The 23,692-nt window shown below is 36.8% G+C and overlaps 1 protein-coding gene across 9 annotated transcripts in view; it reads right to left on the reverse strand.

Annotated features, from left to right (window-relative positions):
- Window positions 1–23,692, reverse strand: part of LOC122626963 (polyhomeotic-proximal chromatin protein-like) — a 229,925-nt gene that overhangs the window by 115,239 nt on the left and 90,994 nt on the right. Inside the window, exon 2 of one of the 9 annotated variants that reach the window (XM_043807601.1) lies at window positions 9,938–10,017. The exons of 7 other annotated variants lie outside the window; for them this stretch is intronic. In XM_043807601.1, coding sequence (XP_043663536.1) covers window positions 9,938–10,017 — 80 coding nt within the window. Of the gene's footprint in view, window positions 1–9,937; window positions 10,089–23,692 lie in introns of all 9 variants that reach the window. One more of the 9 variants, XM_043807602.1, reaches the window with a different exon arrangement.

Consider the following 23,692-nt stretch of genomic DNA (forward strand, 5'->3'; position numbering starts at 1 on the left):
TTCGAGTATCGATCTTTATCTCTATAAGAATAAAATATGATAACAAACCTGAAGAAATTAATTTCCCAAGCGAATTAAGTATTATTTCATCATTCATTTTACCAAACGAAGCTATTAATTCTCTAAAAAATTTCTTTTTACTCTTTTCTCTATTACTCTCTCTCTCTCTCTCTCTCTCTCTCTCTCTCTCTCTCTCTCTCTCTCCTTTTTCCTTTTCTATATCCTTGATATAATATACCGACGATAAAAAAAGATAAATGGAAAAAGAGAAAGAGAGACAGACAAATAGATAGATAGATAGATAGATAGATAGATAGATAGATAGACAGATAGAAGAATCAAGAAGGTACAGTTGAAATTCTTGATCCATCTTAAAAGTTGGTAGCAAACGTTATTAGCCTGGCACGCTTCGTTTGTATTCCAAGAAGTAACGAAGCGTTTGAAGAATTTCTCGTGGAATTACTAAGGCACCTGGTCGAATCGAATTAACGCAAACACCAATGAGAGAGAAGAGTCGATCATCGGGTAGAAAGCATAAAGGGGAAAAAAGAAAAAGGAGAAAAGAGAAAATGATAAAAATGATAAAGACCGATCAACGTAGCCTCTTTTATCGAAGGGTAGCTTTTACACCGACGTTAACACTGACATCCCTTACCCTAGGGTCTCGTAGTCGAACAAACTACGAGAAATACGAGAAAGAGACAGAGAGAAAGAGAGAGAGAGAGAGAGAGAGAGAGAGAGAGAGAGAGAGAGAGAGAGAAACATCGCTTAATGCGACTAACATAATTAAAGGAGCAACGAGCCATATCCGTATGCTCCCCCACACTTCTCTCTCTCTCGTTTTCACGACTTTCCAAAGCGTCCTCGGGCTATCGCGAAATCTCCAAGGGATAATTGGAAATCCGTATTTCCTCGCATTGAGAAACGTGCTACTGGAAAAGGGAGAGATAGGTAGATAGATAGATAGATAGGTAGATAGATAGATAGATAGATAGATAGATAGATAGATAGATAGATAGATAGATAGATAGATAGAGAAAGAAAAGTTCGATTAGCTCTCTAGATTGGAAACACAAAGTCGATTTAAAGTAATTCGACAGGATTTTCCTCGACTTCCCCTTTCGTAATTTTTCTTGCTAAAAGTCTTATAGATTACATCGAACCCTTCCGATAATTAATGATAAACAATGCAATTATTACGAGTAAACCGAATCAAATGAAACGGGGAGAGAGAACAAAAATATTCTTCCTCCTTTTTCGTTTTCTTTTCTTCTTTATTTCTCCGCTTTACTTTTATTGAAATGGCAATTAATGTATCGACGAAGAGATTACGTAGCCTGAAATTTAATTTTCTATCGTCTTTCTCGCTCTAATGAATTTCACGTTAAGAGTTATTGATGTGTGACTGTATCTATCTATCTATCTATCTATCCATCTATCTATCTATCTATCTATCTATCTAGAGAGATAGAGAGAGAAAGAGAAATAAATAGAGACAAGGACATATCCGTGGACTTTCCCGTTTCTTATTATTCAACTTACTACAGGGTGCACGCAGCGTTACTAAAAAGTCTGACATTCCGATCGGTGACGCACGAACGATCCTCTTCGGAACGTTCTCGTCGTGTCGCCCACAATGCTCGCGTGTTCCTTGCTTCGTGGTAAGAAAGATGGAGGAAAGGAGGGAAGAGGAGAGGGAGGAGGTGAAGGGTGAGGGGTGAAGAGCGAGGGGTGACGGGTGGCTTCCTCCTTCTCTCTTTTACGCGTTGCTAAATATTTCAAACATCTTTCGCGTCGACCTCGAACCGTCGGCTCGTTTGGAACTCGGTACAAGGAGAAGTAGAAGAAGAAGAAGGAGAAGGAGAAGAAGAAGAAGAAGAAGAAGAAGAGAAGGAGGAAGAAGAAGGAAGGAGAGAGAAAAAATACGAGGTAGAATGAAGGAGAGAGATTTCTGGGTGGTGTAGAGTAGAGGGAGGCAGACAACCAATCTAAAAATACACGTACGAGCTTCGTACACGTCTTTGCCGCCTCTAACCATTGGTGCAAAATCGCCCGGCTAGGACAGAGAGACGTCTAATAATAAATACGAATATCTCCGTTTGTGCCAAGATAGGAGGGGGAGGTGAAACGGGGGAAGAGAAGAGAAGCAGTTGAGAATTGCTTTTTTTCTTCTTCTCTTTCTTCTTCTTTTTCTTCTTCTTCTTCTTTTTTTTTCTATTCTTTTTTCTTTCTTGCTTCGCGAGATAATCGAACGAATATGTCCGATCTAGATCTATATTTATTCGTCGAGGAATAATAAATAAAAGCTCGTAGACTTCATCTACGATTTGATTTATTATTTTATATAATATAAATCCGCATTCGTTCGTTTCTTTTCTTTTTTATCTCTTGTTACTTTTCTCCTTTCTTTTTTTCTCTCTCTCTCTCTCTCTCTCTCTCTCTCTCTATCTCTCGATAGTTATCTCTTTTTTCTTTTTCTTCTTATCTATTCGTCAACTGATTGATCATTTCCTGGCTTATATCGCCGAGTTTGAAGAGTTAAGAAAAAGAGAAAGAAAGGGGAAATGGAGAAGATAAAAAGAGGAAGAAAAAGAATCGTAACGAACGTAATATTCTTTCGATCGTCGTAACTGTTCGGATGAAAGGATGAGAAAAAGAAAAATAAATAAATAAAATGACTATTAAATATTTGAACGATATCTAACGCGATCAAACGATGAGTAATTAAGTAATTACTATTTATCTGTTACGAATAATACAAAATACTCGAATTCGTATCTCGATTTTTACGTAAATGTTACTTTATATCACCGTATGTACTTCTAGTTTCTCATTTGAACGTCGACGAACGTCGAGAAAAAGAAATTATACGTTCGTCACGTTTGACCGTATACTACTATTCTTCTTCTTTATTGTTGCCACTACGTGCACGAAAAAAGTCTACACTTCGATTCGCAATTCCGATTCGATTCCCTCAGCCAGAAAGGAGTGCGTCGAACAAAAAACTTGGCGAGAGTGATTCCGAGCACGCGTCCGGCTATCTCCGCTCGATTAATTTCACAAGCCTAGTCTTGTACAGGCAGGAGAGGCGGATGAGATGAAGTGGGAGGGAAAGAGGGGTGGATGGATAGAAAGAAAGAGAGAGAGAGAGAGAGAGAGAGAGAGATCGATCGATCGATCGTTCGTTCGTTCGTTCGTTCGTTCGTTCGTTCGCTCGCTCGCTCGCTCGCGCGCGCACGTATTCGAGAGATCGATTTTATTTCGCGATTTTTAGTCTCTCTTGATACAAAGAGACGTCGAAATCGACGTGGTAGTGTTACTGTTGATGTTGATGTTGATGTTGATGTTGATGTTACTGCTTTTGCTTTTGCTTTTGCCGTTGCTGCTATTGCTGCTGCTGTTGCTGCTGTTCGTTCGTTCTCTCTCATTCTTTTAATTCTCTCATTCTCTTCTCCTCTCGAACTTCTCCCATTCCAAGAGCAGGTGCAACGTTTCTCTTCTGCAACCGCTCAGAAATACTTCGAAACGGAACGACCGATGCTAATGGCCAACGTAAAAAGAACCTGATCGGAAATCGTCCCGATTTCTTGTCGAGTATCGATCGAAAACTAACGAACGAATCCGTGCGAATCGTGGAGAATGAATCTTCTTTCGTGTATATTTTACGATTATAATTCTTAATCGAATATCGATGATCGTAAGTAAAATATAGGTGGAAAGAAACAAAATGACGAAGAAAAAAAAAAAAGAGAAACATTAATATTATCCAATGAATTAATTCGAGAATCAGGAATTTCTTTTCTCTTGAAATAATTAATTCTTTTTATCGTACGAAATATAAGAACGAAATCTACAGCAGTTTTTCTTGCTCTTATTTTTCTTCAAAATTTAATTATGAAGTAATATATAGTATACAGATATATATATATATATGTATTATATTAGAGAATCAAGAACTTGTTTATCAAAATAATTAAATTTCTTATCGCGCACAGTATACACCGATTAAAATACTTCTCTTACTCTTGATATATTCTTCTTCAAAATTAAAATATTTAATAATCTATATATATATATATATATATATATATATATATATATGTATGTATGTATGTATGTATGTATGTATGTATAGATTAGAAAATCAAGGATTTCTTTATCGAAATAATTTAATGAAATTTCTTATCGCGGATGATATAAGAAACGAAATCTCATCTCTTCTCTTTCCCTTCCCATTTTTATTCTTATTCCTTTCAATTTATCTTACAAATTGAAAACTTTCGAAAATCGACGAAATACCTTCGAACAACGTAAAGTTACGCATTCGAGCGTATCATTATTCTCGAGTAGAACGCGACGTTCAGCTTCAAGGAAACGATATTTTTCCAATCGTTAGACACGCGAGTGGAAGCTTATATCGGAAAAGGGCTGACGACAATGTAATGCATTACGTCGTTTCACCGTACATCATCTTCTATTATGCTGATACTAGGTTGTGTGCGCGCCGCTGAGTGCTTCGATTTCGATAGAGGGAGGAGAAACCTACATAAATAATGCCTGGTAATACTCTGCTCCTCTATCGAGCTTTAAAATATTATGAGCCATTCTGTCTCTTTCTATCTCTTTATTTCTATCTTCCTATAACGTAAGTATAGTACACGTTTATTATTTGCAAATAATCCGTGTATATTAAAACATATCTAGAATATTAACAATAGTAATAATAATAATAATAATAAAAATAATAAAAATAATAATGATAGTGATAATGATAATGATAATAAAAATAATAATAATAATTATTATTATTATAATTATAAGAGAATAATGAAAAGAAGAAGAAGAAGAAGAAGAAGAAGATGGTCTTACTTGGCTTCATCTACTAACGAATGAAACATATAAGTACTTATACGCATACGTCGTTCAAATAATATATTACTAGCTTCTTTTTCTTCTTCATTATCTTTCTTGTTACGTATAAAAAATAAATAAATCATTGCCCGATAACGTTATTGCGTGCTTTCTATCTTAGGATTAACGACGTGTTTTCATCTCACAAAAGATAATCCCGAGTAAAAGCGTTTCACCGTGGTATCTTGATAATAAATACAAGATTCCTTGAGAGCTTTTAAATAATACTACACGTTGAAGTAGACCAATCGTCTATTATTCCAAAAAGAAAGGAAAGTAGGAAAGTAGAGAAAGGGAGGAAGGTACTTCAACTCGTTCTCTCGTTCTGGCTTACGTTAGACCATTTTAGAATTGAGCTAAGAGACTCGGCGTTTATCGTCCGAGGAAAAGTAAAAGAACGCAGAAATGACAATTCTCTCTTATTCTTTTCGCTCGTGCTGCGCGACAAATGCGGAAAAAAGCAGCGGCAAGTTTCGCGCGGGAGAACTGAGTAAGTACTACCTTCGGTAAGAAGAAGCTACTCAAGTGATGAAACGTTGTGTTACGTATGTACTTATGCACACACATAAATATATATATATATATATATATATATATAAAACATACACCAATGAAAGTTGCTGTATGTTCACTATGAAAGAAAATAGGGATGTGAAAAAGCTCGCTGAGACACATTAGTCTCGGCGGGGATCAACGAGTGAAAATAAATGGCCCATTACTTCGTCGAGAGGCTACCTTCGGCCGTACTGTATAGTACATGGGCCTATACGATACGCGACCCTTCTCTTCTCTTCTCTTCTCTTCTCTTCTCTTCTCTTCTCTTCTCTTCTCTTCTCATCTCATCTCTTCTCTTCTTTTCTCTTTTGCTACTTCGCCCACCGTTATATACCTTTAGAATCTAACGGAGCGACGATATACGAGCGACACACGCTCGGATAATAGAAGGTAAATACTAGCGTAAAACGATAGAACCTGTTACCCTCAACGACCCTACCTTTCCCTTACTCTTATTTTCTTTAGAACGTCCCTTTCTACGTGAATAAGAAAGGAGACCCTTTTTGACTTGCCCCCTTTCTTTTTTTTCTTTCTTTTCTCTCTTTCTCTCTCGATCTATCTTTCTCTTTACGATAAAAGCGTCGATTAGACGATCGTATGAATTGAAATTGCAGGATTTCGATAAAACCGTATGAGTATTTCATTGCAAGCTTCTATCGAAGTTATAACTTTCCAATTGGATAAACAGACATACATATATATATATATATATACACATATCGAAGGAAAATAGCCAAGAGACAAAGTAAACAAGTCGTCATAAGAAATATATTATTATAGAATGATAAAGGAAAAAGAAAAAAGAAAGAAGTAATATTCGGCAGAAATTGAAGAAAAATAAAATTTACTATCGATACGTTCCGATCAAACAAAACGGCATTTAATTCTTATCGAGCTGCCGATAACCGTAAATCGAATATCCGTCGGCTCTTGAGTCCATCAAGATTTTACGACAGAGCTCGACGTTGATCTCGCAAAAAAAAAAAAAGAAAGAAAGAAAGGAAGGAAGGAAGAAAGGTAGAAAGAAAAAAAAATGAAAGAAAGAAGAGAAAAGAAAAAAGAAAGAAGAAAAAAAGAAAGCCTAGCCGTCCCGACGTCCTCGAACGTAAGAATGCTCTCGATCTTGGCGCTCGAGGACACGAATTGTAGGGGGGGGATGTGACGGACGGAGTGAGGAAGGGAGGAAGGGCAAAGAAAGAAGGGTGAAGCGGGGAAAGAAGAAGGAAAGGATCCGAGGGTGATTGCACCCTGGCAAGGAGTCTGCGACGTCGTTCTAAAGAGAGAAAGAGGGGATGAGGATAAAACGAGGCTGAGAGAGAAATATATATATATATATATATAGTGAGAGAGAAGGGAGGGGGAGAGAGTGGCACGGTGATTTCACGTCCAGAAAAGACAAGCACGATCGTCCTTCGGCTGGAAGCTAGCCAAATGCACTTAGCTTTCTATCAGTACCTCCTGTAAGTTCGCCTTTACATCGACAACACTAGAGAGCATAGTCGCACCACTACCGTAAGCAGCTCGCTTGGCTTACTACGAGGGTGTAGGAAAAAGAGGGTGAGTGAAAGAAAGAGAGAGAGAGAAAGAGTAAGAGAGAAAGAGAGAGGATATGGCGAAGGAGAAAGAAGGGGGAGAAAAAGCTAGATAACCCTCGTATTTACCGTCCGAGATACGCTTGAGATACCCCATCCATTCCCTCTCTCTCTCTCTCTCTCTCTCTCTCTCTCTCTCTCTCTCTCACTCATTCTCTCTCTCATTATGCCCTTCAACACAGAGTCCCTCTACTACTTTCGACCTTCCCTCTCTCGCGTAGCACACGCCATCGTACCACGTGATTCTTATTGCGCGTAAACACAAAAACAGAGGGAAAGCGAGGAGAGAACTCGAGCTCATAAAAGCTTAAAGCTTTCGCGGTCGCCGACTTTTCTCCTGAATCTAAACCTACTCCTCCTACTCCCCTTTTTTCTTTTTCTTATTCTTCTTCTATTTCTATTTCTACCTCCACTCACTTGTTTTGCCTATTTCGTTCGATATTTTTTTTCTTAGAAGTCTCCCCTACCTTCTTCTTCTTCTTTTTTCTTTTTTCTTTCTAACTCCTTCTACTTTTTGTTTTCTATTTCTTTTTTTTTTTTCTTTTTTTTTTTCTTTTTTTACTTAATCACTAAGAACAAAAGATCGAAGAAAAATTACACGCCAATATGTACTGCAATATTCGTTCCTTCGGGAAAGTTTTAATATATTTTCAAAGATTACTACTCGAACGCCATTATCGATATATTAAAATTGTGTAAGGTGATATTACACCTATGTATAATTTATAGATAAAGCGTTAATGTAAATTTAATGATTGAATAATTGAACGAAACAACGATAAATGAGGTACGATAATGAATATATAAGTATGGTAATAAATAGTATATGAAATTTTAACAAATAAAATTTACTTTCGTTTGATTTACGAATTAAATCCATAAACGATTGAACGTTGAAAGGAGCATTGAAATAATCAAAAAAGAATTATCGACGTAGATAAATACTGTATCGACTTTTTCAACCCCCATTCGACCATTAGAAATCTGTGATCGTCTGACGTATATGAAAGAACAAGATGAAAGAAAAAAGGGTTGAGCGGGAAGTAGAAATGGAAATGTGGTGGTAGTAGTAGTGGAAAGAGGGTAGATTGAGGGGTTGACAAAAAAGATAGCAATAAACAAAAGCAATTATAACCTGGCAGCGCTCCTGTCTGTCGTAGCTCGACGCTTTATCTTAATTTTCGCGAAGGTCCAATTTAAAGCAAACTACGCCCTTCTTTTTTTGTTACAGACGATTTATTTAACTACTTCTCTCGCGCTCTCACGGAAAGAAGATAGCGGAGCAAGAAAAAGAGAGAGATAAAGAGAGAGAGAGAGAGAGAGAGAGAGAGAGAGAGAGAGAGAGAGAGAGAGAGAGAGAGAAAGAAAAAAAGAGAGATAGAAGCCGGAGGACTTTGTTATGGATATTTTACTCCGGTCCGGGTCTCGAGTCGAGCGTAAAAACCTCTTTGGATAAAAAAAGAAAAGAGGAAAAAAGAAGAAAAAAAAAGAAAAGGAAAGAAAAAGAAAAAAAAATGGCAAATGGAAGGCGACACTTATAATCTTCCTACCTTAGGCTTCGTATAGACAGAATCTCTCTCTCTCTCTCTCTCTCTCTCTCTCTCTCCTCCTCCTCCTCCTCTTTCTTCTCCTTTTCTTCTTCATCCTCATCGACCAACTCATTCTCGTCTTCCACCTTTCGTGCCATTCGACATCGACCTTCCTTCTCGCCTTTCCGTTCTCTCGCATCCCGGTTTAGACCAATCGACCCTACCTACCGGTCAAAACAAAAGACCGGAAAAAGAAAACCGGCAAAAGCGCGGACGAACGATTTACTTTTAATCGCCTAAGAGAAACAGAGAGAGAGAGAGAGAGAGAGAGAGAGAGAGAGAGAGACGTACTACGTACGTATATGAGAGTATAAAGAACGGGAAGTTCCTCAGTCGTCGAATATCCTTTTCTTTCTCTCTCTCACTCTTACTCAATCTTTCTCCTCTTTCTCTCTCTCTCTGTCTAATTATTTTTTCTTTCTTTTCTCCGAGTTTCTTCTACCCTTCGCGACCCGAATAACTGTGCACGGTCCACTAATCTTATCTCGGTAATTTTATCCAATTTTATCCTTCGCATTTCTTTTCGTCCAACTTCGTTTAAATACACGATGTTTCTTCGACGAGAGTAAAGTGAACAAAACAGGTATATTTACATATACACACAGATAGATAAATACGTACAACTTACATACGTATATATGTTTGTATTTATAGGATAATGTATTTGGCCGTGCGTAATGTCACATTAACTAGCGGTTACACATGAGAATCTTGATCTCGCGTGTGAATGCGATATAAAACGAAATCGCTAACATCGTTTCTACAAGGTATAAACTATTTATCTCGCACGAGTCCCCGACGAAAGCGTCGGTGATGATATTTTACAGTTTTAAATCGCGATACGTTCAACCGAGAATAATATATTATCTTTCCTTTTCATTATGATTCGTCAAGATCGTTAATTACTTGAAATCTTTCTCGTTAAATCGTTATTTCATTCTTCTCCTTCTGTCTGTTTCTTCTTGACACGTTGAAAATGAGAAAAATGCGAAGAAGAAGAAAAGTTAATGATCTAGAGTATGCTAACACGTTTTTAAAAACAAGAAAAAAATAAAAAAGAAAGAAAAAAGAAGATAAAAAGAAAAAAAGAAATAAAAAGGAGATAGACAGAAAAAATAAAAAAAAAAAAAATAAAACGGAACGAGATACCAGATATATCGTTTCGGTAAAGTGTATTTTAACCGTACGCTATATATATATATATATATATATATATATATATATATATATATGCGTAACGATTCATTCATTATTAATATCGAAACTTGGCACACGTGCAAAAGTACGTACGTGATCGCTACTAGAATAGCAAACAGAGAAAGGAATGAGATAGAAAGAGACATCCCTCTTCTTCCATCGGTCACAGTCATCTAAGGATATATATCAACTTCTCTTTCTTTATCGCTGATAAATAGTACAGCAAACGTAAGTAAGTAAGTACCTGCAACATAAAGAAAAACAAAAAAACGATCAGACGACTGTTCCTGTTCAAGGTCGTCAAGTGCGCGCTTCTCAATTGCGGAGAATTCTTTTCACCCATCGACAATATTTATGTATATGCTATGTACATATTTATGCAACGTATTTTATATGTACATATGTACTTCCAAATAAGATGATCCATCATTGCTGTTCGATTTCTATTTCTTAATGATAACTTACAATTCAACGGGAAATGACGCAAGAATAAGTAACAAGTTTTATAATCGAATTGCCATTGTCATCTTATTTAGGTATCATTAAGTCCATGTAATTAACAACCGATGATGAAACGCACACACGTCGACTCGTAATGATTTTACGAGGTCGTGATTAACGTTCGGCTTTCCATATAGGATATTTCATTTTAATAGGAATGTATAACGAGATATATATGCACGATATATATATATATATATATATGTATGTAACTCGAGAAAATTCTAATTTAAGGTTTAGATTATTATTACTATTATTATCATTATTATCACTAATTCATTGGCATTATTATTAATATTATAATCTCAAGACCCGAAGGTAGTTATCATAGCTACGATCAACGACAGCTTGTCTCGTCGTAAAAAGAAAAAAGAAAAAAAAAAGAAAGAAAAAGAGAGAAAGAGAAAGAACAAGTTAGCATCGGCAATGTCAACGAGAGAAATTTTTGATGAAAGAAATTCCAATATATTCCTAAATATATACATTCTATCTATCTCTCCCTCTCTCTCCCTCCCTTTCTATATTTTAAATGTAAGCAAAGTAAAGAGATCGAGATCAAGCGTATTCGTGAACGTTATCGTCTTCTCTACGAAAACTGTTTTGCCTGTGTGGAATGAAGAAAGAAAAAAGAACGATCGAAGGGAGGGTGGGAGTGGAAGAGGGGGTTGGAAAAAAGGGGGAGAGAAACGCGGAACTTTCGTTGCACCTGCCACATTTCAACCCCTTTTTTGCTTTCCTTCCATTCCCGTTCTACGGTGCCCCTTTCCTTCTCTCTCTCTCTCTCTCTCTCTCTCTCTCTCTCTCTCTCTCCCTCTCTCCTCTTTCTCTTTCTCTCTCGGTCTCGACACACCCCCGACCCTCGGCAAAGTGGAAAATCTCTTTTGTAAGCCGGTGCATGTTTCCGCTTCTCTTGCTCGCTTATTTTAATATTTGAGCAGGCAAGCAGCTTCCATGGAAAAAGCGTTGAAAGCACCGCTAAAAGGGACTTTGAGCGTGTCTTCAACGATGCCCGAGCATACTCCTCCTCCTCCCCGTTCTTCACCACCTCCTCTTGCTTCTCCTCCTCCTTCTATACCCCTCACACCCCTTTATCCTCTCTCTCTCTCTCTCTCTCTCCTCTTTCTCTCTTCTGCTACCGTACAAGCGCGCGCGCGCGCGCGTAAATGCGCGCACGTGGCGTACGAGGTTGTCGCGCGTAATCCAGAATTTATGGAAACGAGGTCGTAGCTCGCGTCGGCCAAAGTCGAAGCTCTTTCCACCCCGCTTTCTCTTTCTCTCTCTTTCTCTCTCTTTTTTTTTTCTTTTCTCTTTTCCTCTCCTCTTTACTCCACTCCTCTTTATTCCACTATATACCACGGATCGCAACTTCTTTCCCAACTTATGTTAGTACCGGTATTCGAGCCGCTGGAAAAAGTTACGAATCGACTTTAAGTGATGGTCGACCTTTCTCGCTTTTATATTTCTCTCTTTCGAATTTTTTCTTTTTTTCTTTTATTATTATTATTATTATTATTATTATTATTATTATTATTATTATTATTATTATCATCATCATCATCATCATTATTATTATTATTATTAAAAATTAAAAAGTTGCAAGTCTCGTACCCTCATAGACGAATTAAAAAATAAATGAGAGAATATGGAAACGTGTACGTTATAATTTGGATGCTTTTCAACGCTTTTCTTTTTCTTCCATTTAATAAAATTTACCCCGTAAACGTAACACTTTGCGATTTTTCTTCTCTTTCTTGTCTTTTTTCTCAACTCATTAATTTACGAATAGAGATCGAATTAATTTGTATGAATGAAAATTAGAATATTTGCGAAAACGTGTTAAGAATCGAAAATCGACTTTTAAGATATAAGTCGGTTGTCGTGAAAATTTCTTTGTTGTTTGTAACAGTCGAATATTAATTAGAAGATTATAATTGTTAAACGACGAAAATATACCAGATTCAGTCTGGCTTATCCTCTTCCCTTCAATCCCTTCCTCCTTTTAGCCTTTTAGAATCATATAACCTCTTCTCTCCATCTTTGCTTTTAACTCCCTTCTTCCTTCCTTCCTTCCTTCCTTCCTTCCTTCCTTCCTTCCTTCCTGACTGGTAAAACAACTGAATATTCAAAGTTCGTCGCGGTAAAAGAGAACGATAAAGGTGAATTCGAGCATCGTTGTTTCTTCGAAATGAAACGAAGGGAAAGGAAATGGAGGATGGGTGTGGATGGTAAGGACTGGGGGTGGATAAGGGTTCAGAAGTTTCAACGATTTAATAATAGCCAAAGAACTTTCCTGGTTCCCTCCTCGATAAACCTTTCTACGCTCGGTTTAATCGCCAATCGATTTTAATTTGTCTCTTGAACGTACTTACTTCCTTACTTCCTTACTTACTTCCTTACTTACTTACTTATTTCCTACCTGCGAATTCATACTTTTAATTCTTGAAAAATAATTTTTAGTATAACTTTCGATTGTTTAAAAAAAAAAAAAAAAAAGAAAGAAAGAAAAATACAGACATCACTACTTTCAATACTTAAGCACAACTTTTATATATAATGATGCAAGAAAGGGAATTCAAAAAAAAAAAAGAAAAGAAAAAAAAGAAAGAAATATAGAAAAAACAAGAGGGGAAGGAAAAAAATCAATGATCGTCGATATTTTAACGCAACGATTTCTTTTTTCTACTCGAATATACCTGCGGCAGGTGATTTATTTCGGCAACTTCCGGCAGGCGATTAGCCGGTCGATTTCGTCTAATAACCACAAAAGATCTTTCGGTTGTAACCTTTCTCTTTTTCTTTCTCTTCTTCTATTCTCTCTCTCTCTCTCTCTCTCTCTCTCTCTTTTTCTCTCTTTTTCTCTCTTTCCTTGGGACCATGACTCCTTCGAAGAGAAGCCGAGCACAAAGAAAAGGCGAACCCTCGAAAAAGAAAAGTTAATGCTGTGGTCTGCGATCCACTCTTTCTCTCTTTCTCTCTTTCTTTCTCCCTATCGAATTACCGAACTCACGACGCTCTTTTCTGAAGTCGTAAAGTTAATCGTGTTCCCCCCGTGACGACGACGAAGACGACGACGACGGCAACGCATCGCCATTGGACCATCGAATACCAATCTTACTTTTTATATTTGATCTTAAATATTTGTACGATTTCGATCACGATATTATCGTACTTTACTACGAAAAATTCCTTTAACAAGAGAATATCTTTATTACCCGAATATCTTTTATCTCTCTACCCTGGCAAAATATTATTTAATATTATAAGTTTGAAATTCAATACAAAAAATGGGGAAAAGAAATCTTTTTATCGAAATATAATCCGATAATAATTTTCTAAAAAAAAAAAAGGAAAGGAAGAAAGAGAGAAAAAGAACAGAAAACAAAATAATATCCCATCATATCTACCTACTTATTTATAATTTATATACCGCTTAACGTCGATTAACTCGACAATGTTATTACATATAAATTCTGTATTATCTCACGAGAAACACTTTCGAAGAATTCCTCTTCTTAATTAATAAAATTCGTAGGGTAGTTAGAAAAGAAAAAAAAAAAAAAAAAAAAAAAAAGAATTGTCGAGGATGCTTATCAGGTTTCTTTCCTTTCCTTCTTCTTTTTTCGTCTTCTTCTACTTCTTCTTGTTCTTGTTTCATCGAAAGAGGGAGAATTCTTTCGGAATAGAAAGCCCCGGCAATAAGAGACCAACTCCTTCGCTACTATTAGACTTGCGTAGTATAGAAAGAGAGAAAGAGAGAAAGAGAAAGAAAGAGAGAGAGAGAGAGAGAGAAAACTCGAGAGGATCGTAAGAAAACGTTCGGAACGGGCCGGTTATATTCTCCCAGCGCGAGAACACGCATCTCGTTAAGCGAGAACAAGCGCTGCGAAAGGTATGCACGAGCCACCTTACGATCCTTGAGGATGAAGCCCTAAGAAGTTAAGCGCCGAAGGCTTCGAGGAAGGATACGAGAAGAAAATAGTTTCTTAAACCGCCATAACCGTCGTGAAGAAGCGAAAAGGAGAGAGAAAAAGAGAGGAAGAGAGAGAGAGAGAGAGAGAGAGAGAGAGAGAGAGAGAGAGAGAGATAGAAAGGCACGTTATTTCGTTGAAACGTCAGAGAATTTACGGGCGACAATTTAAATGATAAGTATTAAATAATACTATCTCGCTCGCGCAAAACGTCTGGCCTTTTTTACGAATACTCTTCTGAATTCAAGTATTTCCTTGTAACGCCAATAAAAAGTTTAACTTACGGGTGACGTTTCCCGCGAGCAAATATCTACTCCCTCGCGAGCTTGAAAGTTTTCTAAAAAAAGAAAGGAAAAAAAAAGAGAGAGAGAGAGAAAGGGAGAGAAAAAGAAAAGAAAGAAAGATATCTATTTGAGAGTCGAGAAGCTTCGGGGAAAAAAAAATGTATTTATTCCTATAGAACAATAATCGTTAATTACGTGATTGGATCGATGAATGATTAAAATTTAGGAGCGTACTTGTTATCTTATCGTTCAAACGATTGCATTATCAAACGAAATATTTTTCTTGTTATCGTAATATGTGTATAATATTTTACATTATTTCTATCTCTTCAGATAATTCATTTTGATTGAATATAATCGGGTAATATTGATTTTATGAAAATTTCAATCGAGGAATGATAAATATCAAATTTCATTCGAAATTTATATTGTATATTCTTTTACACACACACACTACATATATATATATATATATATATATATATATATATATATTTTTTTTGATATGAAAAATACAGGAATTGTTTCGTGATCGATTTAAATCGGATTATGATCGGAACCGATCGACATCGGTTTTGGAAATTATCGTTAATAGCTGATATAAAATTAAAAGGATGAAAGAAGAAGAAGAAGAAGAAGAAGAAGAGGAAGAGGAAGATGAAGAAAATGAAGAAAAAGAAAAAGAAAAAGAAAAAGAAGAAGAAGAAGACGAGGAGAAGGTCCCTCAACTAAATCGATGCGTGGGCGTCGCGTAGGCTTCGCATTATGCAAGCAAATTACCTGATCGTAGAAACTACTGCTCCTGGTAATACAAGACGCAGATGCGTTTAGCGACAGATAAACGACAAGAGACCAAATCCTGCTGCGGGGTCCATCCTTCGAGTTTATTTTATCGACGACAATCCGCGAAAAGGTGTCTGTCGTCGATAAACACAGAATTTATAATCTCTTGCGAAAACATACCTTGTCTTCGCATGCATTTCGACGAGGTAACGATAAAAATGAATCTATCAGCAATTAATTTGGGAATGATTAATCAATTGATTTCTTTGTTTCTTTGTTTTCTTTTTATTTTCTTATCCCTCTAATTTTGTTTTTAGAACACGCCTAACTATCAAGATATATATATATATATATAAATATATAAATATATAAAAATATATATATACACACATGACTGATTATATAACGATATAATGTATAAAATTACAGATTATCAATCATATTACGATGAATATTGATATGTCTATATACATACATACATACATACATACATACATATATATATATATATATATATATATATATATATATAATTATACAGAAATATGACTGATATTCCTCAAATAATTTTACTATTCTAATAAAAGCAAATATACAAATATATATATATATATCTTATCGATCGATTACAAGAGAAAAGCTAGTGTCGTGAACAGGATATGCATCTCGAATTTGTGTTACCGATAGGTGACCACTAATCCTTCCGGAAATTGCTTTCGAAACCGCAGAGAGATGGCTGTCGGTAGAATGGGAAGAAATCTCGCGTGAGTTGAGAGAGAAAGATAGATAGATAGATAGATAGATAGAGAGAGAGGGAGAGAGAGAGAGAGAGAGAGAGAGAGAGAGAGAGAGAGAAAGGCGATCACACGCACGGAGATTAGTCGTAAACGCGTTTGTAATCCCATGTAAATCCCTACGATTCGTCGTAAGTCCATTAACGCTCTCAGAGAAACACGACCGCCGTCGCTGAAACGGACGGAATAGCATTATCGGTCCGGTAAACAAGTTTCTCATTCTCTCTCTCTCTCTCTCATTCTCTCATTCTCTCTCTCTCTCTCTCTCTCTCTCTCTCTCTCTCTCTCTCTCTCTCTCTCTGTCTCTCTGTCTCTCTGTCTTTTTCTGTATCTCTCTATCTCTGTCTCCGTCGATGGTGTTCTCGACAAAATCGAGTTGTCCGACAGATTTCAGAGTATTGCTTTCTGGCGTAACTCCAAATCCTCCGACTGAGGTTATCCTCCTTCTTTCCTTGTCCAAAATTTCGTAAGAAAAGTTTGTCTCCTCGTTTCCTTCTCTATCTCTATCTCTCTCTCTCTCTCTCTATCTCTCTATCTATCTATCTATCTCCCTCTTTCTCCCATCTTTTTCTCTTTCTCTTAAAGCGTCCACTCGAGGAAACTACAACTCGTTATCGACTTTGATTTTCTATCGAAACTGGTATACTCTCGAGAAACCGTTCGAAATCTTTCGTAATCGATAAGAAGAAGGAGAAGGAGAAAGAGATTGGATAAAAAGAAAGATTGAATAGAGAGAGAGAGAGAGAGAGAGAGAGAGAGAGAGAGAGAGAAATACGATAAAAAATATCATAAGATACGTGACGGAGTTGAAACAAATCCAAAAATATTCGTCGTACTCATAGAAAAAAAATTGATTCTCGCTTGTGATACGACCGAAGATATGATATCGTAAATGCAAAATATCGGACTAACAGAAAAGAAAGCGATTCTCACGTTACACTTTGACGTGATTATTAAATAAGAGGGAAAAAAAGAAAAAAAGAAACAAGAAAACATCCAAAGAAAAATATACGCTCGAAGGAAGATATTATTTCCGCGATACATTCATTAACATTTTCTAACGTTAAAGGACGTAGGCACGTTGGCAAATCGCAACATAATTACACGCGTTATTAAAGCGGTAAGAGCAAATCAAGACTAAGAGAAACGCAACACAACACAACACAACACAACACAACACAACGACAGCTCGTTTATACTTTTCTCCTATTTTCGTTTCGCATAAAACGACGAGAACGTTGTGTCGTTGTCGTTGTACACAGCTATCATTTTCTCTTCGTCTTCTTGACGAAGAAAACAACGACGAGAGGTGAAGGAGGAGAAGGTGGAGGTGGAGGAGAAGGTGAAGGAGGATGACGACGATGAAGTAGTACTGTTGTGAGCTGTGTCGGCCGCGAGGTGTACAACACTTTGCACGAAACGATGCAATTACGCGGGTAATGAAGGGAACTTTCCTGAGAAGGTTATCTTTCGTCAAGTCACGGCCGTAATGTCGGCATTCTCCAAGGCCAATGGCAAAGAAGAAGAAAAAGAAGACGAAGAAGAAGACGAAGAAAAAGACGAAGAAGACGAAGAAATAGAGAAGATATTCGGTCGAAGTTAGAATCTTATCGAACTCAACTATCATTTTTTTTCCTTTTCCCTCTCTCTCTCTCTCTCTTCTTTTTCTTTATTTTTCGTCAAACTTTTATGATAAATTTTTCAAGAAAATAACTCGCGAAATAATTCGACGATTATTTCCTTTCTAATTAATCGAATGATTGTACTAACGACGACTCGCTTGGATCTCTCTTTTTACCCGATTGAATTTTTTTCTTTTGCCATAAAATAATAGTTTCGTTGATTTCGGTGATGGAATGGAAAGAGAGAGAGAGAGAGAGAGAGAGAGAGAGAGAGAAAGATGATAGATCCAAAAATAATATAGCTATGAAATCATCGTGGCAGATAGGAAAACGTTTAATTTTAAATTGAACTAAACGAGCTCAAGCAATAATTTTCACTCGGACGAACACGTCTTTAATTATATCCACATTTTTCACGTTATTCATTGAAAAAATATTCGCCACAGAGAGAGAGAGAGAGAGAGAGAGAGAGAGAGAGAGAGAGAGAGAGAGAGAGAGAGAGAGAGAGAGAGACAGACGGATGAAATTAACGATAAAATCTTCAAGTAAATTAATTACCTTCTACGAACGTCGCGTGCTTTTTCCACGCCGACAGCTCGTAATAACGAACGTCTGCTTATAAACGGTAAAGTCAAACGATTGCATAGAACAGAGAGAGAAAGAGAGAGAGAGAGAGAGAGAGAGAGAGAGAGAGAGAGAGAGAGAGAGAGAGAGAGAGAGAGAGAGAGAGAGAGAGCTAAGCTGTCCTTTGCGAATGACAAGACAATCTCATTGTCAGTTTAATCCTTGAAATCGATATTGCTAGTAGATTATGTAGGAAGACAGTGTAATTAAATGTTGCGCTCGTCTGTCGTGTAGCAGGTCGATTATATTGAAGAAACATCGAATTTGCTCTATACGTTTTCAAACGTGATATTCATTTATTAATATCATAAGATCGATTGACGTGAATCATTTATAAATATCCATCTTAAAATGTAATATAACTTTCGATTAATTCGTATTACCTCCCCTCGCCATTTTTTTTCCTCTTTCATTATATTTCTTATCTTTTCCTTTTTCTTTTTTTCTTTATTTTTTTTTTCTTTTTTTTAATTTTTCTCTTCACTTACTTTTTCTTATAGATCTAATAATAACAAAGATCTTGAGTGAGAGCGATATGATGAGTTATACTTTGTTTTTGTTGTGAATTTAAATAATAATAGTTTAAATCGTGATACTTTTAAAAGAAAACGACTCGTAGTCGTAAGATGAAAAGCTTTAATCAAATGAGCTCTCTTTAAATCAGCTCTCGCGTCTGTTTCGCATCGTGAAACGGCTTAAACGCGGTTCATTTAGCGGCAATCTCGGTCATGATTATGAAGTTAAGAAATCGAGAGAGTTCTTGGCTAATTAATACAAACGAGCGGCTTTGCGTTCGCGGAGATAGACATCTCGAGCTATTACGAACATTTTTTTCTTTCTTTCTTTCTTTCTTTCTTTATTTATTTATTTATATCTTTCCTTTTTATTTATGTTTCTTTCTTTTTTATTTCTTCCTCTAATCGGCGCAAGTCCTCCTTTCTATCTCGAGAGTCTTATAAACGCGTACGTGTACTTACATACGTTCCATTAACTCTTTTCCTTTCTCCGCCCTTTTTTTTTCTCTCCTAACTTCAATTCGAATTCCATCGTGTGTTGTTTCCAGCTGTTCGTTTACTTCGTTAAAGGAAATTTTTTTTTCGAATATGTAGGTACTATTTAACAACGAAATTCAATCGTCTGTTTTTATTTTTATTTCATTATGTATTCGTTCACTAATTAATTCGTGCGTGTGTGCGTGGAATAAAAGACCATGCGCAAAAAAAAAAAAGAACTATACAATACCTATTCGTAAAATACTAGGATCCTATAAATTATTAAAGTTCGCAAATAAACAGGAAATAAAGGCAAACAGACGCATGTTCGCATTTCATCAATTAGTATGATTCGAAATGCCTATTAGCATAATGCAAATAATTGTCCCACGCGTTTCAACACTTGAAACTACACCGATTTAATACCATAAGATCTTGATCGTATATAACACGATGAAAACCTGTTTCTAAACATTCTCAAAGATAAAACGCATGCGTTATCGCGTTTATCTAATTCCCCTTTACATCGTGTTTCTTTCTCGCATAAATTTGTCACGGTTTTACGCTTTCGATCAAAATTATTTCTCGAAAGTGAATTTGATACTTGAAATCTATGAATGCTAAAAGACCGAATCATAATCGATACTTATCTCTTTCATGTTTAATTCGATATCATAACTTTATTAAAATTTAGTTGACGGTGCTGTATATATATATATATATATATATATATATATATATATATATATATATATATATAAAGAAAAAAAAAGAAATAAGAAAAACCTGTATTAATCGATCAAATCGTTAAATCCATCGTCCATAGTATTTTAACGAGTCAATTTTGTCGTATTTACTAATGTATTTTTGTAATACTTAAAAAGGCACGATTCGATTCCCTGTACAAATGTGGTTGTACGAGTTGGCCTAAAGTCGATCAGCAAGTCAATCGTACGTGTACAATCGAAATATTCCGAATACCGATCCCAAACGACCGGTCCCAAAATCTACTGTGTTTGCTACTCCATAATTTATTCTCGATTTACTTGTTTTTTCAACTCGCCACAGGATCGAAGGTACAGGTTTAATAACTGGGTGTCCGTCATCTAAAACGAAATACCACTTTCGAAATATTCAAATCAGCCTTCGTGGAAGCGACACGCACTGAGAAGTCCAAGGGCTTATAAATAATTACGGGAGTGACGAATAATTTATACCTGAACGTATTGCCTCGGGCCGAACATACGTTTTCTGATCGCCATTTTTGCGCAAGCATTGCTATGATAATCGGACACATCGATCGATCTCGATACGAGTTCTTTCAAAAAATTAGCCAATGGGTAAGGATGAACGAACGGACGAACGAACGAACGAACGATCGATCGATCGATCCATCTGACGATTGGGATCTGAAAGGCCGATCAATTTAAATCGCATCGTAAATACCAAAGACGAAATTCTAATTGACCAACGAAAATCGCCGTCAACTCTTTGTACGATGATCTCTTCTCAAACATTCTAATACTTTACTCTCGTACGAATATATTCTCGAAAAAAGAAAAAAGAAAGAAAGGGAAAAGAAAAAAGAAAAAAAATGAACAAGGAAAAGATAGATACGTAGATATGTATTTTTAACTATATTCAACGAGTTTAAATTAGTTCGAAACTCCGAGAAAGTCACCGACGGAGCCGACACGATTCCATTTATTTCAATAATGTCGTTTTAAACTTCCAATCGTTCGTCCGCGACGAAATATCTCACGACACAAAGAGCAGCGTAATCTCGTGGAAAATATTTCTCGTGGAATTCTTTCGGAAGAAAAAAAAAAAAAGAAAAAAAAAGGAAAAAAAAGGAAAAAAAAAACAAAAAACAGAAAGAAAAAAAAAAGAAACACGACGCGAGATTTTTGAAATATTCCCTCTCTCTTTCTCTCTATCTCTCTCCCCTTCCTACATCCTTCTTACCTTCTTCTATTTTTCCTCGACAAAATAAAATAATTCATTCGTCTGAGCTCGGCGTTTCCTGATCCGTAAACAGGATCGCGCACGATTTATCCTCTTCCGAAGAGCGTACTATCATTCCTCTTCCTCGAGTTGAAACGAAGTGGTCGAGATCGTGGAAGGTTCGATCGAGAAAAGATCGTGCCCTCGTTACGGTACTCCGATCGCGTTGCAAGGGTGAGCACAATACCGGAATAAATCGTAGAGTCGCGCGCGCGAACGCGCGCTAGAGAGAGAAAGAGAAAGAGAGAGAGAGAGAGGGAGGAAGAAAGAAAGAGAGATCGCTTCCAAGGCGATTATAATAAATCGCCCGGAAGAACATTGAAATTGTCGGGCAACGATTAAAGTACCTATTGTCGAGGATAAAGTACGAGTATCTTCTCTTTGCACGGAGAGCGCGACCGCCTTTGGCCCGAGCAATAAGCGTCTCATTCTCTTTTTCTCTCTTATTTTCTCTTATTTTCTCTTTCTCTTTCTTTCTCTCTTTCTCTCTTTCTCGTTAGACAATTTCACGTCCAACATCCACGTCCATTATCGTGCAGCTGCGCTCATCATGGGCGGTCTTCACGGGTCTCTCTCTCTCTCTCTCTCTCTCTCTCTCTCTCTCTTTATACGTAGAGACGAGACGTTAAAGGAAATAACGGCGAGCCGTTGAAAGTAATCAAATTAAGGAATTCTCACGTCAGATCCGACTCGTAAAAAGCCACCGAACGACCGTTAGATTTTCAACGATATAGAAAGAGCCTTTTCTATTACGGGGGGAAGGGTTAGGGGGCAGTAGAAGAGAAGGGAGAATCGCATTTGCCCCGTTAGAAAAAGAGAACGTTCGTTAGCAACGAGTTTTATATCCGTTCGATCGAAGATTGGATATCCCTTCTGTTGTATTTCTTTCTTTATTTCTTCTTCTTGTTCTCCTCTCTTTTTTCTTTTTTTCGTGATACTTCTCGAAATCGTGATCCGATAATCGGATCTAACGGGATTGTTAATCATTAATTATCGTATTGGATAATTAATTTATTCGAACACGTAAACACGTACGTGACGATTTTTATATTAATCGAGTGAGATAATTAACTCTCTCGTCGGGCCATTTCTCGAATTACCGGTTTAACCATTTAAATGTCATTTTATTCAGGATCGTGAAGATACCACGGGAAAGTTTGGCGTTAAGGTGCACAGAGAAAATTACAGACGAACGAGTTGGATTAGACGAAGGACTAAGCAATTTCGCGAAGTAAAAGAGAAGGGAGACGAAGGACTAAGACTGGCACTGGAACTAGATTGTCTCTGTACGATGTTAGAAGAGGAGAAAAGGAACGAAGTGGACAGAGACTGGACGAATCCAATTATACCCCCTACAATAGGATCAACCGAGTAACTCCCCTCTACCTTTTCTCTACTTCGCTTTAAGCGTAACATTCGCCATTTCCGTCCTACCACGAAGACATTAGAAATACGTTGAGTGAGAACGTGCGTCGTCAAGGATAAATCGATAAAAGGTACTGACCAAATCCTTTTCTTTTAAATTCTTCGGACAGAAATAAATGTATATAAAAAGAAAGAAAAAGAAAGAAAAAATTGAAATAAAACAATAACTAATCGAAATGACGATATGATTCCCGAAGGAATAAAATTTTAAAGATCTATAAATTTAACGCTGAGTCACTTTTAAAACGTTCCAACCCGTATATAATCCTATACTATTACCAATGATATAATATTATCTTAGCGAGTAACACGCTAGCACTCGATCTCCCATAGGTAGGTAGGTAGGTAGTAGGTAGGTAGGTAGGTAGGTAGGTGTAGGTACGTTAAACGTCGATCGAACGGGCAAAGAGAAAAGCAAATCGGCGATACTGCGAAATAAATGGAGCGATACGAGGAGTCCGCTTAAAAGGAAACACCGTCAGATTATACTCTTTACGAGTCAGGATAACGGCCGATGATTACCACTTACAAATGATTTATGCGTGGAACGTGCTACGTTTCTTACAAGAAAAAGCTATGCGAAATGTCGAATATCGTGTCGATTGATTTTAAAGCAATTTCATAACTGCCGAACGATAAGGTTTGCCCCGATTTTGTGCGAACGAGGCCAATGTAAGTGCTAAAGAAACTTTATCACGCTACACGTCGGGTAAAGAGAAAATTACGGAATCAATCCAACCAGTGCCGTTCGTTATTGTAGTGAAAATTTTAAACGATCCTTTTGCAAGTCGGTTTCTCTTGGAAAGAGTTGAAAATCCGGAAGCTCGTGAAACTGGTTTCGGATGAAGGTA

This window comes from Vespula pensylvanica, chromosome 2 (genome assembly GCF_014466175.1).
Source record: "Vespula pensylvanica isolate Volc-1 chromosome 2, ASM1446617v1, whole genome shotgun sequence".
Lineage (NCBI taxonomy): Eukaryota > Metazoa > Arthropoda > Insecta > Hymenoptera > Vespidae > Vespula > Vespula pensylvanica.